The sequence below is a fragment of the Antechinus flavipes genome, chromosome 3 (assembly GCF_016432865.1).
Source record: "Antechinus flavipes isolate AdamAnt ecotype Samford, QLD, Australia chromosome 3, AdamAnt_v2, whole genome shotgun sequence".
Lineage (NCBI taxonomy): Eukaryota > Metazoa > Chordata > Mammalia > Dasyuromorphia > Dasyuridae > Antechinus > Antechinus flavipes.
This window is the reverse complement of record NC_067400.1, coordinates 615,459,575-615,475,697: the sequence shown is the minus strand read 5'-3', so window position 1 is coordinate 615,475,697 and position 16,123 is coordinate 615,459,575. Positions and strand designations below refer to the sequence as shown.

The 16,123-nt window shown below is 46.1% G+C and overlaps 1 protein-coding gene across 1 annotated transcript; it reads right to left on the bottom strand.

Moving 5' to 3' along the window:
• Positions 1-355: 355 nt before the first annotated feature.
• On the bottom strand, positions 356-3,993 carry TMEM160 (transmembrane protein 160). Its single transcript, XM_051989318.1, has 3 exons — positions 3,762-3,993; positions 1,544-1,636; positions 356-686 (listed from the first exon to the last, which is right to left on the bottom strand). The coding sequence occupies exons 1-3, from the start codon at positions 3,976-3,978 to the stop codon at positions 400-402; spliced, it is 597 nt and encodes a 198-aa protein (XP_051845278.1). The 5' UTR covers positions 3,979-3,993; the 3' UTR covers positions 356-399.
• Positions 3,994-16,123: the final 12,130 nt, after the last annotated feature.

Genomic DNA, 16,123 nt, shown 5'->3' with positions numbered 1-16,123 from the left:
GGGAAGGCAGGGAGCCGGGCTTAGCCGGACGGCCTGATTCCCGTCCCACACTTGGCAAGTCACAGAACCACCAGGGCCCTGGGCTCCTCCTCCGTAAAAATGGGGGTGGCCTAGATGGCCTTGCAGGATGCCCGAAATTAGGGCCGGCACTGGGGGGGGGAGGGGAGGGAGGTTAACTGTGGGCTCCGACTGGGAGATCGTGCGGCACTGGAGTCTCGGGCAGGGCAAGAGTCAGAGCCTGGGATGAGGGGGAGAACTGGGGGGCAGGAGGCCTGCAGGGGCTCCCACTCGGGGCGTCTCTGGGGGCGGAGGGGACGCGAGCCTCCCGCCCCAAACCACCACGCGGAGCCTGCGGTGAGTGTGCGCTGCCTTTAATAGTTCTGGGGCGCCCGCAGCCCCTCACTTGGCCTGGCCCCGCGGCGGCCCGGCTCCGGCCGGAGGCTCCTCCTCATCTGCTTCGTCGGGCTCCAGCCCCGGCTCGGGTTCGGGCCCTTCCACCTCCAGCTCCAGCTGGCCCAGGTAGAGGCCCACGGCACAGGCCCAGAGCAGGCCGGCGGAGGCCACGGCCGCGCCCCCGACCAGCACCCCGCCCAGAGACAGCATCATGGGCCTCCGCAGGGAGGCCAGGCCGGCCACGTACGAGGCTCCGCCGTAGAACACGCACAGGCCGCCCAGGAGGAAGAAGCCTGCGGCAGAGGAGAGGGGGCTCAGCCGGGCAGGGGAGGGGGGGCCGGCCGGGGGCGCAGTGGGGGTGGGGACCGGCCGGGCGTGCTGGGAGGGGGCGTCCAGGACCGGGACTAAACTGCGGTGGGGTTTGGGAACAGGAGCCCCAGGAAAGGAGAAGTGCGGCCGCGGGCGGGATGGGGACCGCACCAGGGGACAAGGGTGGGGACCGGACCCAGGAGGACAAGAGCTCCACCAGCCGAGGGATGCCCCGGGCGAAGGGAGAGGGGCGGGGACCGAGCTGGGGGTGGGAGAGAGGGCGAGCGCAGAACCCGGCCTGGAAACCCGAGCGGGGCGGGGCTCGGCAGCAGGAGGAAGGCCGCCCAAGGAGGAAAGGGGCGAGGCCCCGCGGGGGAGCGGGGGCAAACCCCTTCCCGGAGCCTGGAGCGGGATCTGCGGGCCGGGGCAGGACATTGGGGAGGGCCCGGCCTGGAAAGGACGCGGGGAGGCAGCTGGCCCCAATGCTGGGGGCTGGCCTGGGGCTGACCCCGAGAGGCGGGGATGGGGCGGGGCAGAGGGAGCAGAATCCAGGAAGCACATGGGGGCGGGAAAGAGAAAGGGAATCACCCAGAGGGCGCCCGCCTCCAGGGAACAGAGCTTGGCCCCTCAGAATCTGGGAAATAGCCCCCTGGGTTCTGTGGCCCCCCCTTTCATAGAAAAGCTCAGGGCACCAGGACCTCACTCCCCAAAGATCTGCTCTCTCCCCTTCATCCCCTTTGCCCCCAGTGCAGAAAAGGAAAAGGGCCAGGGAGGGGCTGGGGCAGACCCGGGGCTGCGGTGGGGGTCCCGTCCAAGCACGGACCCCCCACTAAGCACTTACCGTAAGCCGCCTCCCGGCCCATGTCGCTCTGCATGAAGGAAATGACTCCGATGCCCGAGGCCAAGAGGCCATTTCTGAACCAAGACAGGAAGGCTGCAAGGGAGAGAGGCCCCCACCTTTATAACCTCCTCAGGAGGAGCCCCCCGGCCCAGCAGAGGCCCCGAAGGGACAGCAGGAGACCCCAGACTCATAGTCTGCCAAGAGTTTAACCAAGAATGGGCGCTGCCCGGTGCCAGGACCTGGCTTCAAAGCCTCTCTATAAGGGTTATACCCAATGGCCTTGGGGCAACTTCCCCTCTTGGGGCCTCAGTTTCCCTCTTTGTAAAATGACTTCTGAAGTTCTTTTGGCCTCTAGACGAGGGGCCCTGTAAGCTTCCGAGAGCCTCAGCTTCCTCTGAAAGAAGCAGACTGGAATGGACGGCACAGTTACATGGGCCTTCTCCCACGTCTCCCCAGCCAGTGGCCCTCCCAGGGGAGCCCGGAGTGTTGGAGCTGGGACTGGCAAGTCCTGGATTCCAGTCCCCATTCAGACCCTTATTGATTCTGTAACCCTGGGGGTGACAAGTAAGAGCTGCAAGAACCGGATGAGAGGCAAAACCCTTTACAAACTCTGGGGCCTTATCTAATGATATTTATCACACAGCCACTCCCGGGGCTGCCGTGATCTGATACAAAGCTACTTCTCTTTCCACCAGTCCTTAAGATCCCTTTCAGGGCTATCGCCTACAAATCTGTCTCTGTCTGCTCAGTCCCGCCTTCAGGGCCTCCAGGCTTTTGAAACATAGAACAAACTCTTCACCCATGAAAGGACTCTACGTGATTATAAAGTAGTTTTCATCTCAAACTTAGCTTAAAACTACCCTAGAAATATTGAGATTCTTTGCGCAGCCCAAACACCGTCATTGACATTTGGGGGAAGTGAGGGCCGAAGACGGGAAAGGGCTCAGTCCCAAATCCCATGGACCTCTCGGCCCAGAGCTGCCACCCACTGCTCCAAGTCCAGGCCCGAAACTTCATCGAAGCCCAAGGCTGCAGGAGATGGATGGGTGCCTGTAACTTCTGTCTGTGGCCCAGTAGTTCTAAGTTGGGAAAATCCTTGGAAAATCATGTCATTTCTTAGTGGAAGGGGGGAAGCGCTTTCAAATAATTTCTCAGGACCCCCTTTGTCACCTGGTGCCTCCTTTCCCTCTCCTCACAATACAATCAACTAACAATCCGAAGGATAAGGCAAACAAACAGTCCCTTCCTGTTCTTGATAAATTTCTATCCAAATGTCCCTGCCCTCTTCCCTGAAGGAAGAGTCCATTCTGGCTGTCTCCCATGACTGGAACACTGGCCTCCTCCACTCCAGACTGCTGACCTCCCCGGCCTCCTTAAAGTCCCAACTAAAATTCCTCCTCCTCCGGGAAGCCTTCCCCTCCTAATTCTACCGCCTCCTCCCGTTCGTTATTCCCTATTGATCCCACGTGGAGCTGGCTCCCTCCAGCTGAGCCCGAGGGCTGACTTTTGCCTCTCTGCATCCACAGCACTTAGCACAGCGCCGGGTACACAGTAAGAGCTCCACAGATGGGAGGATCTGGGAAAGGAAGCGCTTGGGTTGGAGGCTCTGAGATCCCGCCCAGGCGGGCCTCCCTCCCCTCCCCCCCCACTGCACGGTCCGGGCGGGCCGCACCGGGCTCCGCAGAAGCCGGGCCATGTGTCCCGCTGCTGTCAAGGGGAGCCCGCAGCTCCCAGAAGGCTGCGGGGGCTCTCTGCCTCCCAGACACCCGGAAAAGTGCTTTTGCCCCTAGAAGGCTGTTACTGTCCACTGGATTCCACCAGATGGCCGGCCCCGGGCTGGGAGTCAGGGGTTCTGCCACGCCCTACTGTGGGGCAACCCCCGCTAGCGGGTTTCCTCCTCCGGAGAACGAGGGGCTTCGCCTAAGGGACGTGTAGCGTCCCGTCCATCCCACCGCCGAGGGCAAAACCCAGTCATCTCTCTGGGCCTCATTTTCCCCTTCTGCAGAATGAGGGAACTGGGCCAGGTGATCTTCCCCCATTCTATCCAGGACCCGGGCTTCCTCCCCTCCCCCCAACCCTGTACCAGACCCGCTCCTCCGGCTGGGCTTCAGCCACGCATGACCCCACTTATCCGGACCGCCTCCTTTATGCAGACCCTCCTCCTCTTCTTCCCCCGCCCCCCTCCCCCCCCCCCCCCCCAGTCTCTTCTCGCACTGACCCGTCTCATGCGCCTTCCGCAGGAGCCAAGCGTCTGCACGGTCCAGCTCGGACACGGGGGGCGGCGAGGCCGCAGCACGGGCTCCGGGCCCGGGGCCGAAGGAGCCCCGGCCGGCCCGGCCTCGCTTCGGGGCTGCCAGCAGCAGCGCCCCCCGGAAGCCGGGGCGCCGGGCCAGGCGAGCCGCCCGACCCCACCACCAGCAGCCTCCGCCTCCCATGGCTCTGCGGCCCTCTCGGCCCCGCCCCCGCCCAGCGAGAGGGCCGCCGATCCGCTCATCAGCGACAAGCTCCATCCTCCTCCCTCGCTCAGTGGCCAACCTGCCCGAGGACCCGCCTCTCTGTCACTCCAGAGAGCGCTTATCTCGCTTTCCAGGCGCCGGCGAAGGCCTAGAGCCTCCCGAGGACTACACATCCCAGGATGCCCGGGCACTCGAGGCACAGCGCGCACGCGCCAGGGACTTGGGCTTTTCCTGGGCCTCGACCAGTGCCCTTTAAGAGCTGGTACAGTATGTACGTCCCTCCCTCCTGTTTTCCTGATTCCATCTTTGAGCCCCATTTTACGTCCAGCCAAGTAAAACAAACATTTATTAAGCGCTAGCTGTTTGTGTGTTTGTCGGGAGGCTGCTTCTTAGAATAATTCAAAGTTTAAGGAAGGAACGTTCTTTGTTCTCCCGAGAACCCTGCTGTGCCTCAGTTTCATCATCTGAAAAGATGCGCATGGCTTATCGCCGGGCCCACTGAAAGTGCCTAATAAATGCTGTGGCTTGATTGACTGCAGTACTTCCCCGCAGCTCTTATCTATCCGCCTGACATGGGCAGCCAGAGGATGCTTCGGGGACGTGCTGGGCACTCCGCTGGTGACCTGCGTCCCATCAAGGGCGCCCCCGCGACCCCTAAGGGGCCGTGGTACGTGACGTCACAGCTCTTAGTCCAAGAGGCCTGTGACGTCACCAGCCTGTTCTCCTTGAAAACGTTCCATGGAACGTGAAGTGACGCAGTCCCGCAGAAGGTCGGAGCATTGCGGCTGCACAGCGCCCCCTCGTGGGCGCTCCCCCTAACAGCGCTTCGCAGAGCTGATTCCGCGGGACGCGCGGCGTGGTCAGCTCCCGGGGCCGCCAGGGAGGGCAGCTGGCCCGGCCCACGGGACGTGGAAGCGTGGAAACGAAACCCGGACAAAGACTTTGCCAAAGGTTTCTCCGATAAAAGTCTCATAATCCAGGCTATAGAAGGAGCGACCCCAGCAGCCTGGGGCAAGAAGAAATACTGTGAAAAAATCTCCAAACCGCCCCTAACCAGAGAAATGGTCGTTTCCTCCCGCCCGACAGCCGAGCAAAGGGGACAAGATGGCAGCTGTGGGATGGAAGGCCCTACTCTCCATGGCCCCACGCTGGAGTTTCCTTGCAGAGACTGGAGCAGTCTGCCGTTTCCTTCTCCAGCTCATTTGACAAATAAGGAAACTGAGGCAAACAGGGTGAAGGGACTTGCCCATCGCCGCCCAGCTCGTACGAGGGGGAAGCCGGAGTTGGAGTCATGAAGCTGAACCTTCTTGGCCCCAGTGATGACGGACACTCCAGCCACTCCCGAGAGCAATTTAGAACCATGTTCCCAAAAATGACTCAGCTGCCAACGTCCTTTCCGCTATTCCCCTCCAAAGAGATCAGAGAAAGGAAAAGGACCCGATGTGCACAAGTGTCTGTAACAGGACCGGAGGCCCACGGGACAATCCCTCTGTATTCTGGCCAGACCCCTGGAGCAGCGCTCAGTCCCGGACCCCAGTGTAGGAAGAGCATCTGCTGTGGGACCCGCAGGTAGCAAGAACCAGGAGTTCCCTGTCTGTCTCCCTCTCACACTTGCATGGAAAGAAGTCTTTGCAAGAAAGAAGATTGGGGATGAGGCAGCAGGAAGCTGCTTGTTCTGGACCTTTGGATCCTGGATCCTGAATCCAAGGCTATTTGTTTCCTTCCTTTTCCCCTTCCTGACCCTTAGAGAGAGTGTTTCTAAAGGGTCTCTCTTCTCTTTATATTCTCTCCCTAACTGGATTCACTGCCTCAGTGCAGCTGATTTTCAGATATCTGGCTCCAGTTCTGTCTCTGTGCCTCTCTGTGTGTCTGTCTCTCAGTCCGTCTTGTCTTCCTGTTTCTGTCTGTCCGCTTGTCTCTGTCTCTGAGAGCCTTATTATCTTTTGAATAGGGACCTAGATCTGAGCTATGGCCTGGTGTTGTGGGAAGGAGCCCAAGTCAAGGGAAGACTGATTTATGGGAAGAATACCCAAGACTGAATCAGTCCATCTAATCCTAGCATTTCTGTCTTCATACCAGCTCTCCCACCTCCCCCACTGACCCCACCCTGGTGCCGGACCTCCTTGCCTCAGCCCAATTCCTGCAACAGCTGCTAGGGGCTCTGCCTGCCTCCATTCATCCACCCAAAGGGGTTCTCCTAAAGCGCAGGCCTGAGCCTGTCACCCCTAATCAATAAGCCCCATGAATCCCTCCCTCCTCCAGGAGCAAATACATCCAAAACCCTTCAGAACCTGCTCCCTCCCACCTTTCCATCTTCTCACACCTCACTCCCCATCATGTCTTCTTTGATCCAGTGATACAGGCCTCCTGGCTGCTTCCATTTCTCTCCCTCTGGCCATTCTCTCTCTTCCCCCGTGTCTTGAATGCTCTCCTCCTCATCTGCACTAATTGGCTTCCATAGCTTAAAATCCCATCTTCTACAGGGCCTCTCAATCCTAATACCTTCACTCTGTTAATTACTTCCTATTTATCCTGTTATAACGTCTTTGTATATATGTGTTTCCTTGTTTGGTCTCCAATATGTTGTAAGTGATAGACATGGAGTCAGAAAAATCCGAGTTCCAAGCTTTTTCAGTGTTTGTTTGGTTTTTGCTGAGGCAATTGGAATTGATTTGCCCAGGGTCACACAGCCAGGAAGTGTTAAGTGTCTGAGATCGGATTTGAACTCAAGTCCTCCTGACTTCAGGGCTGGTGCTCTATCCACTGCGCCCCCTAGCTGCCCCTCAGAATTTGTTTTTAAATAGGTGACTTTATGTTTCTCAGCCTCAGTTTCTTCATCTGCAAGTTGAAAACAATAACAGCATCTACCTCATAGGATTACTAGAATCAAATATGATAACATAAACAGTGATCTTGGAAAACCTTGAAACTATATAGGAATGCTTCTATTTTCCTAGGGTTATCATTAGGATTATTGTTAGTAGTAATAGTAGTGATGTATATGACTTGACCTTGTGCGAGGAGCCCAAAGTGTCCTGATTTTTTTTTTTTTTGCTAGTAACAGGATACAGTACTCATATCCCAAAGGCTTAATAAGAGTGCTTGGTCTATAGGGGACTCTCTTTTCCTCTTGGGTCCTTCTTTTCCTCCCCATTCTCACTGCCTCTATACTAGTGGATAATTGTAACCTTCTCCCCTCTACTTTCAGCCCTCAGATTGTTCTCCATTCTGAAAGCAGATTAATATTCATTTCACACAATCAAAAACTTTCTAAAGCTCCTTAATGTCTAACACTGGCAAATCAACCAGTATTTAGTAAGTGCTTAATAGGTGCCAGGCGCTATGTGGACAGAAAGAAAAGAGTTTACATCCTAAAGAAGAACCTTCATCTTCCTTAACCAGGGATTCCTAGTCCTCTATAACCCGACACCTTCAGATTATTAGAATCCACAACTCATATTTCAGGGGCTTTCCCCCATTGTCTCTGATTGGAGCACTAGATCTTTCTTATGTGACTTTTGTAGGCCAGATTAGTGCCTGAAAATAACTATTAGACCTCCCTGTGTCAAGGTGCCATTCCCCTGTGGTTGTTGATTACACTATGACTATCAGTCCAAACTCATTTGGTTGCTAGAGAATGAGGATCCAGGAGCATGTGTTGAGCCTATCTGATGGCTGTTCAAGGAGAAGATGAAGAGAGAGAAAGAATAATAATCAGTGGTGATGAGGACAATGTCTTAAGGACTAAAGATGTTGAGAGGTAGAGTAGTTTATGACTGAAATCCTACAGAGATGCAGAAGCAGCAATTACTGTGTAATGTGAATTGGTGGACACACCAGTGCATTCCAGTGTTCTATCAAGGAGTGGGTTGTTTGGGACCTACCTGGGAAGGCCCCTTGCTGTGGCCCAGGAGGATGTTTATTTAAAGATGTACTTTCTTCTTTTTTTTTAATCAAAGCTTTTTATTTAGAAAACATATGCATGAATAATTTTTCAACCTTGACCCTTGCGAAATCTTGTGTTCTAATTTTCCTCCCTTTCTCCCTACCCTCTCGCCCAGCTGGTAGATGGTCCGATACATGTTAACTATATTAAAATATATGTTAAATCCAATATATATGTATGCATATTTATACAATTATCTTGCTGTATCTTGCTGTACAAGAAAAATCAGATCAAGAAGGAAAAAAACCGAGAAAGAAAACAAAATGCAAGCAAACAACAAAAAGAGTGAAATGTTATGTTGTGGTCCACACTCATTTCCCATAGTTCTTTCTCTGGGTGTAGATGACTCTTTTCTTTACTGAACAATTGGAGCTGGTTTGAATCATCTCACTGTTGAAAAGAGCCATCAGAATTGATCATCACATAATCTTCTGGTTGCCGTATACAATGACCTCTTGGTCCTGCTCACTTCACTCAGCATCAGTTCCTATAAGTCTCTTCAGGTCTCTCTGAAATCATCCTGCTGGTCATTTTAAAGATACACTTTCAAGAAGAGACTGGACTTCCAGTGAGGGACTTCCAGCAGGTATTCCAGTACCTGCAGATGGTACCCTACTTCACAATTGCATCTCCACCCAGAATTCAGGAATGGCACCCTCCTCGACACCCCACAGCTGGCTGCTGTCTGGCCACAGGAAGGACAGACAGACGGGGCAGGTATACTAAAATACCCAAAAGGGCTACATAGAGATTCCAGGCAATCTCGGCAAGTGTAAACCACAAAACAGCTGATGACACAGAGTTGTAGACACAGAGAAAGCTAAATCAGGTATTCAGCGGGCTATTTATTGGCCAGAGATCTCTTTTCAAAGGACCAAAGAGGCTCAGATTTAGAAGTTGGGGTAACAGGAAAAGAGAGCTTTACAGAATTGTATTTGCCACACCTGTGAACTGGAGGGATACAGGCCAGATACCGTCAAGAAAACAATAGCAGGCTGGTGTGTCAGAAACCAACAACTAGCATCAGGGCTGGGAGAGGCTACGGACACCAGAAAGACCAACTCAGTCTCTTCATGGGTTCGTTCTACCTCATGGGAATTGAGTAAAGAAGGCAACCCCATGTTTGGGTTGTATTACCCAATTCCCTAGGATGTCACATGGCTCACAAGCATACACACAGGCAGCAGATCTTCCACTATCGGTCAGTGTTAACAGAGCCCTTTCCAGCTCTGAATTTATGACTCTTTCACTCTTCTCACTCACCCTCTCCTCTTACCCTCCCATCCCAAATACACACCTTAAAGGGCAGTGTTTGATCAGCCAGAAGGATTCTTTAACTGGGATCCACAGACAGTGGACAGATTTGAGAGAAGCCATGAAAATAGATGAGAAATAAAATTATGTCTTTATTTGCACCAACTTCTAAATGAAATTTAGTATTTCCTTCAAATATTTAAAAATATTTGCCAAGAACAAGTCAACAAGTATTAATAAATGCTTAGCAGTAAGCGCCAGGTATTGTGCTAAGTAATGAAAATACAAATAACAAGCAAAAAGAGATGGACCTGTACTCAAGGGGATTATAAAGGTTATTTGCTGTATTTTTTAAATATCACCTTAATTTCTCCTAGTATCACTCTCCCTTTTCTTTCCCCTCCCAGAGATCCATCTCACATAACAAATGACATTTTAAAAGATAAAAAAGAAGAAAAGGAACGACTGATCGAGTCAATGAAAAAGTCTGAAAATATATGCTATGAACAACAATGAAGAGGTAGGGTGGGGTGGGAGTACCTTCTCATATCTTCTTTCAAATCATGCTTATTCTCAATAATTTTGCAATATTCACTTTTGGTTTCGTATTTATGTACATATATTTTCTATTGATATTATTATAATTGCATAAAGAATTTTCTTGGCTCTGCTTCATTCACTTTGCATCAGTCTATATGCTTCTTGGTGTTCTTCACATTCATCATTTCTTGCAGCACAATAATATTCCATTACATTTGCGTACCACAGCATGTTTAGCTATTCTTCAATTGATAGACATTCACTTTATTTCCAGTTCTTTGCTATCACACACACACATACACACACACACACACATACACACACACAGATGCTGTTATGAATGTTTTGCTGCATATGGGAACTTTCTTATCAATAATATCATTGTGATATAAGCCCAGTAACAGAATTTCTGAATCAAAGAAATAGTTGAGAATTTTATTTGTAGAATTCCAAATTGCTTTCCAAAATGGCTGTACCAATTCACAATTTCACCAACAATAAGTTGAGTCTTTCCATAACCCCTCCAACACTGATGAGTCTCATCTTTTCATCTCTGCCAGTTTGTAGAGTGTGAGATAATACCTCATCTTTTTTTTTGATATACATTTCTCTTATTAGTGGTACGTTGGAGCACTTTGTTTTGATTCTTTTACCATTTATTTATTGAGGAATGTCTTGGAAATACATAAAAACAGATCTTTTTCTAACCATAACACAATAAATTACATAAAACAAATGGTCTTTTGAAGAATAGATTAAAAATTAATTAGAAACTAAATAACTTAATCCTAAAAAAATGGATGAGGCAAAGACCAAATAATAGCAATAGTAATTTCTTTAAAGATAATGACAACATTGAAACGACATACCAAAATTTGTGGGATTTTAAAGCAGTAAATGGGGGAGAAATTAATCCCTCTAGATGCTATCAATAAAGAGAGAAAGAATATACAACTGAATTAAACGTCACAAGCTGAAATTGAGCATATAACTGAAAAAAAAAACTAGAAAACAACAAACTAAAAAACAAAATTAAATACCAAAATGGAAGTCAACAAAGAGATTAACAAAGTTGAAAGTTTAAAAAATAATAATAAAATTAGGAAATTTTAAAACTATAAACAAACACATCATTAGTAAATTTTTCAATAAGAAAATAAAATTACCAATATCAAAAAATGAAAATTTCACAACAAAGAAGAAACAAAAGCAATTATTAGGATATGCCTAATTGTATAACAATAAAACTGACAATCTAAATGCAATGGATAATTGCCCAAATGAATAGAACAAGAAATTAAATACTTAACTCCATTGTAGAAAAAAATTAAATTAGACACTAATAAACTCTCAAAGAAAAAAAATCTCAGCCCAGATGAATTTATAAAGGAATTCTATCAAATACTTAAAGAACAATTAATTCCAATATGACATGAAAAAATAAATAAGGAGGAAACAAATATCACTTTTTACAGATGATATGATAGATAACTCTAAAAGCCAACTAAAAAATCTATTAAACAAATAACAATCTCAGCAAAGTTACAGATTATAGAATAAATCCACATAAATTACCTGCATTTTTATATATACAACAAAGTCCAGCAGCAAGAGATACAAAGAGAAATTCCATTTAACATAACTGTAGATAATATAAAATATTCAGAAGTTTATCCACCAAGGCAAAGTAAGGAACTATATGAACACAATTACAAAACACTTTCCACACAAAGTCATATCTAATTAATTGGAAAAATATCAAGTGCTCATGGGTAGACTGAGCAAATATAATAAAAATGACATTCTATAAGAAATGATCAGAGAATGATTTCAGAGAGGATTGGAGAGACTCATATGAACTGATGCTGAGTGAAATGAACAGAACTAGGAGATCATTATACACGGCAACAAGAAGACTATATGATGATCAATTCTGATAGACGTGGCTCTTTTCAACATTGAGATGATTCAAACCAGTTTCACTTGTCCAGTGATGAAGAGAGCTATATATACCCAGAAAGAGGACTATGGGAACTGAGTATGGAACACAACATAGCATTCTCACTCTTTCTGTCGCTATTTGCTTATATTTTGTTTTCTTTCTCAGTTTTTCTTTTTCTTCCATCTTCATCTGATTTTTCTTGTGCAACAAGATAACTGTATAAATATGCATACATATATTGGATTTAACATGTATTGGATTACCTGCCCGCTAGGGAAGGGGTGGAGGGAAGGAGGGGAAAATTTACAACAAAACATTACGCAAGGTATGCTCACTGGTGGAATGTTGGCAGTTGTGAACTAATCCAACTATTCTAGAAAGTAATTTGGAATTAGGTCCAAAAATCTATAGTAGATTTACCCTTTGAGCCAGCAATGCCTTAGGTCAATACCTCAAAGACAATAAAGACATTAAAGACTCACATGTACAAAAATAATTATAAGAGCTCTTTTGTAGTGGCAAATAATTGGAAATGGATGATATGCCCATTAATTTGGGAAACATTGAAGAAGTTATGGCTATATGAATGTGATGGAATATTACAGTATTATTAAAAAAAAAAGTGTGACTTCAGAAAAACCTAGGAAAATTTGTATGAGCTGATGTAAAGTGAAGTGTGTAAAACCAGGAGAATCATTTAAATAAAAACAGTAACATTGATAAGAAAATCAACTTTGAAAGCAACTCTGATCAACATAAATATAAACACTTGATCTAACAATTAGGAGGCGTGGCCATATTAGCAGTCTGGTATACTTATCTGAGCAAGTCAAGAGGTAACTTGAGTGATGTAAGGACAAAGAAGACCTATTGTCTTTTAGTCTTTTGCCCCTGAGTGATCTCCAGTATTCTTTCTCTTGAAGTAAGGATATTCCCTAAACTAACTCATAACTTGCCTGACTTGTGTGCCCCCTTTGGTCCCCAGAGCTTTCTCTTCTTGGTATGATCCAGAAAAATCACTCAACTGGCATTTACACTAAATTACATTTACTGAAGCAAATTCAAAAATAAAAGAACACATCTGGAGAGCAATTTGGAACTATGCCCAAAGGGTTACAAACTGTTCATATCCTTTGACCCAGCAGTGCCATTACTGGGTCTGTATCCCAAGGAAATCATAAAGGAGGGAAAGGACCCACATGTACAAACATGCTTGTAGCAGCTCTTTTTGTGGTAGCAAAGAATTGGAAAATGAGTAGATGCCCATCAACTGGGGAATGGCTGAACAAGCTGTGGTACGTGGAGGTAATGGAATGTTATTGTTGTATAAAAAATGAGGAACAAGCTGATTTTAGAAAGGCCTGGAAAGATTTACATAAACTGATGCTGAGCAAAACAAGCAGAACCAGGAATTCATAGTACACAATAACAGTGAAAATGTGCGATGATCAACTAAGAAAGACTTGATTCTTTTCAGTGATTCAAAGCAATCCCAATAGATTTTGGATAGAAAATGCCATCTGCATCCAGAGAAAGCTCTAAGGAGACTGATTGTAAATCAACACATGCTACATTCATTTCCTTTTTCTGTTTTTTTTCATCTCTCTCATGTTTTTTTTTTTTCCATTTTCTCTGATTTTTCTCTCCCAATATAATTCACAAAACAATCTATATTGAGAATAAACTAAAAAAAAAGAAATGAATACAGTTTAAAAACTCCAGAGCAGTTCTTTCTACCCCACCTTCTGCATCTGTTTTTACAGATTAAATAAAAGGCCTCTTAATCAAGTATTACTTGGTTTCAGATGACACAGGAACCTCACCACCATCAGCTCTCACATCCTAACTCTTCTCATAAAGACCACCATTTGAAGTCCTGGCTAATAGGCAGGCACATCTGCTGCATGACACTTTTACAGGTTGGTGTTGGTGAATCCTAGCACCGAGGAGGTCAGACACCTTCTCAGCCTCTCTGATATCACTGGCAGTCAGACTGAAAGAGTGACCAGCTACAGAGAGCGTATTACAAGACTGAACCCTAGAACAGTGGGCTAGAAAGAGATACACTGATCAACAATAAATTTATTAAATATTTATTAACTATCAATGATGTGCCAGACTTTGTACTGACCACTGGAATATAAAAAGTGGCAAAAGATAAAACCTGCCTCCAAAGAGCTCACAATCTAATGGAGAAGACAACATACAAACAAAAAAGTTTAGCTACAAAGGATGATAGTCAGCAGTATTGGAAGGGCTTTAAGATCAATGTTAGCTTGTACTAAGGACTAGATATTCTGCAGATAAGTAATAGGGAAGCTAGGGAGCACCAGAGTACACAGAGCACCAGGCCTGGAATCTGGAAGACTTTCTGAGTTCAAATCCAGCCTCGGACACTTACCAGCTGTGTAACCTTGGGCAAGTCACTTAACCCTGTTTGCCTCAGTTTCCTCATATGTAAAATGAGCTGGAGAAGGACACGGCCAATCACTCCAGTATCTCTGCCAAGAAAACATCAGATGGGATAATGGCTGAAATGACTCAGTGACAACAAAAGAAAAAAAGAGGGTGACCAGAGGAACAGATTTTGAACACACAATAAAAAGGCAAATGAATTTAGTAGCCTAGTGTTGAAAAACCACAAAGACCCCAGCTAAGGGGCGTGATTTCATTATTTAAAAACTGCTGGGGAAACTGGGGACACAGTTTTGGTAGAAACTAGGGATGGGGGCAGTAGATGGTGCAGTGGATAGAGCACTGATGTTGAAATCAGGAGGACCTGAGTTCAAATACAGATTCAAACACTTAATACTCCCTAGTTGTGTGACCCTGGGCAAATCACTTAACCCCAGTTGTCTTGCAAAAGAAAAAAAGGAAGAAAAAGAGAGAAAGAAAAGAAGAAAAGAAAGAAACTTAAGTATGGACCACTATGTGACATCATATATTAAGATAAGCTGCCAATGAGCACATTACTTAGGTAAAGGTTAAAAAAATGAATAAGAAGATTGGGGAAGAAATTACCTTTCAGATCCATATGTGGAAGAGTTTGTGACCAAATAAGGAATAAAGAAAATAAAAGAAGATAAAATGGACAATATTGATTAAATAAAGTTTAAAAGTTTATAAAATTAATAAAACTAAAATTAGAAAATAAACAAGTAATGGGGGGATCTCTAAAGTGAATTTCTCTAATAAGGGTCTCATTTCCATGTTATGTAAGGAAATCATTTAAATTTATAATAATAAAAGTTATTCCCCAAATAATAAGTGGTCAGAGAATATGAAGAGCCAGTTTTCTAAAGGAAAAAAAATAAATCCATGCTTTAATTAATCCACATGAACATATGCTTTAAATCACTAATAACTAGAAAAATGCACATTAATGCAAGGCTGACTTTCCTCCTCTTACCCATCAGGCTAGCAAAGTTGTAAAAAAAAAAAAAAAAAGGAAAATGACAAATGTAAGTGAGCCTACAGGAAAACAGATACATTAATGCCCTGAGGATGAAGCTATGAATTGGTCTAGCCCTTCTGGAAAGTAATTGAAAATATTTCCCCAAAATCAACAAAATGTGAACCAATGACATGTCTGCTGGGTCTGTACCCCATAAGAAACCAAAAAAAGAAGAAAAAAGGATGGAGAGATCTTTGTCAGCATCCTCGTGGTTGTGCAAGTGAACTTCATAACTGATAAACGAGGAATGAATATTACATTAAAATATGAGCCTATATTTACCTACTATGAGAAGAACCTACTTTAATTATCCCTATATAATTTATGTAAAATATCAAAATGATTAATACTGATTGGAATAGAGTGGGGATCCAAATGAATCATTTCTCAAATTTAAGTATGTATATTTGCTATGAGAATTTTGTTTTCAACTGCTGGACTGGGGTAAAACCAAGATGGCAGAATTAAGGCTGGGGATTTGCCTGAGGTCTCCCAAATTACTCTTCAAAGTAGTAAGTAATGCCTCAAAAAATTTTGGAAGGGCAAAATGCACAAAAGGCCAAGGTGAAACAATTATCCAGCCCAAAACAACTTAGAAGGTTGGCAGGAAAGGTTTGTCACACTGGGGTGAAAGTGGAGAGCAGTCTAGCACAAGCTTTATCAGCACCCCACCCCACCAGACTAGAAGCAGATCCTGAAGGCAATTAAATCAGCAGTGGCAGCTATTGCTTCTGGAGCTCTCAGCCCACAATAGATAAGGAGGTCAGACAACTGGTCAGAAGAAGATTAGAGGGATCCCTTTGCTGGTACTGAACACACAACTCTGTTGTATTGCCCATACTCAGATATAGGTCATAGTCCCAATGCAAGTAAAAGCACCAATACACCAGAGCTTGTGGCCATAGGGTCACAGTTCCAGGGTAGAAAAGAGTTCTTGTGATCATTCACAGACCAGAACATAGGCCAGGAGAGTAGTAAACACATCTTC

Coding starts and splice junctions, on each gene's coding strand:
- TMEM160 (XM_051989318.1), bottom strand. CDS start 3,978: ATGGGAGGCGGAGGCTGCTGGTGGTGGGGTCGGGCGGCTCGCCTGGCC. Junction 1,637..3,761: donor GCGGAAGGCGCATGAGACGG/GTCAGTGCGAGA, acceptor TCTCCCTTGCAG/CCTTCCTGTCTTGGTTCAGA. Junction 687..1,543: donor GGGCCGGGAGGCGGCTTACG/GTAAGTGCTTAG, acceptor CCTCTGCCGCAG/GCTTCTTCCTCCTGGGCGGC.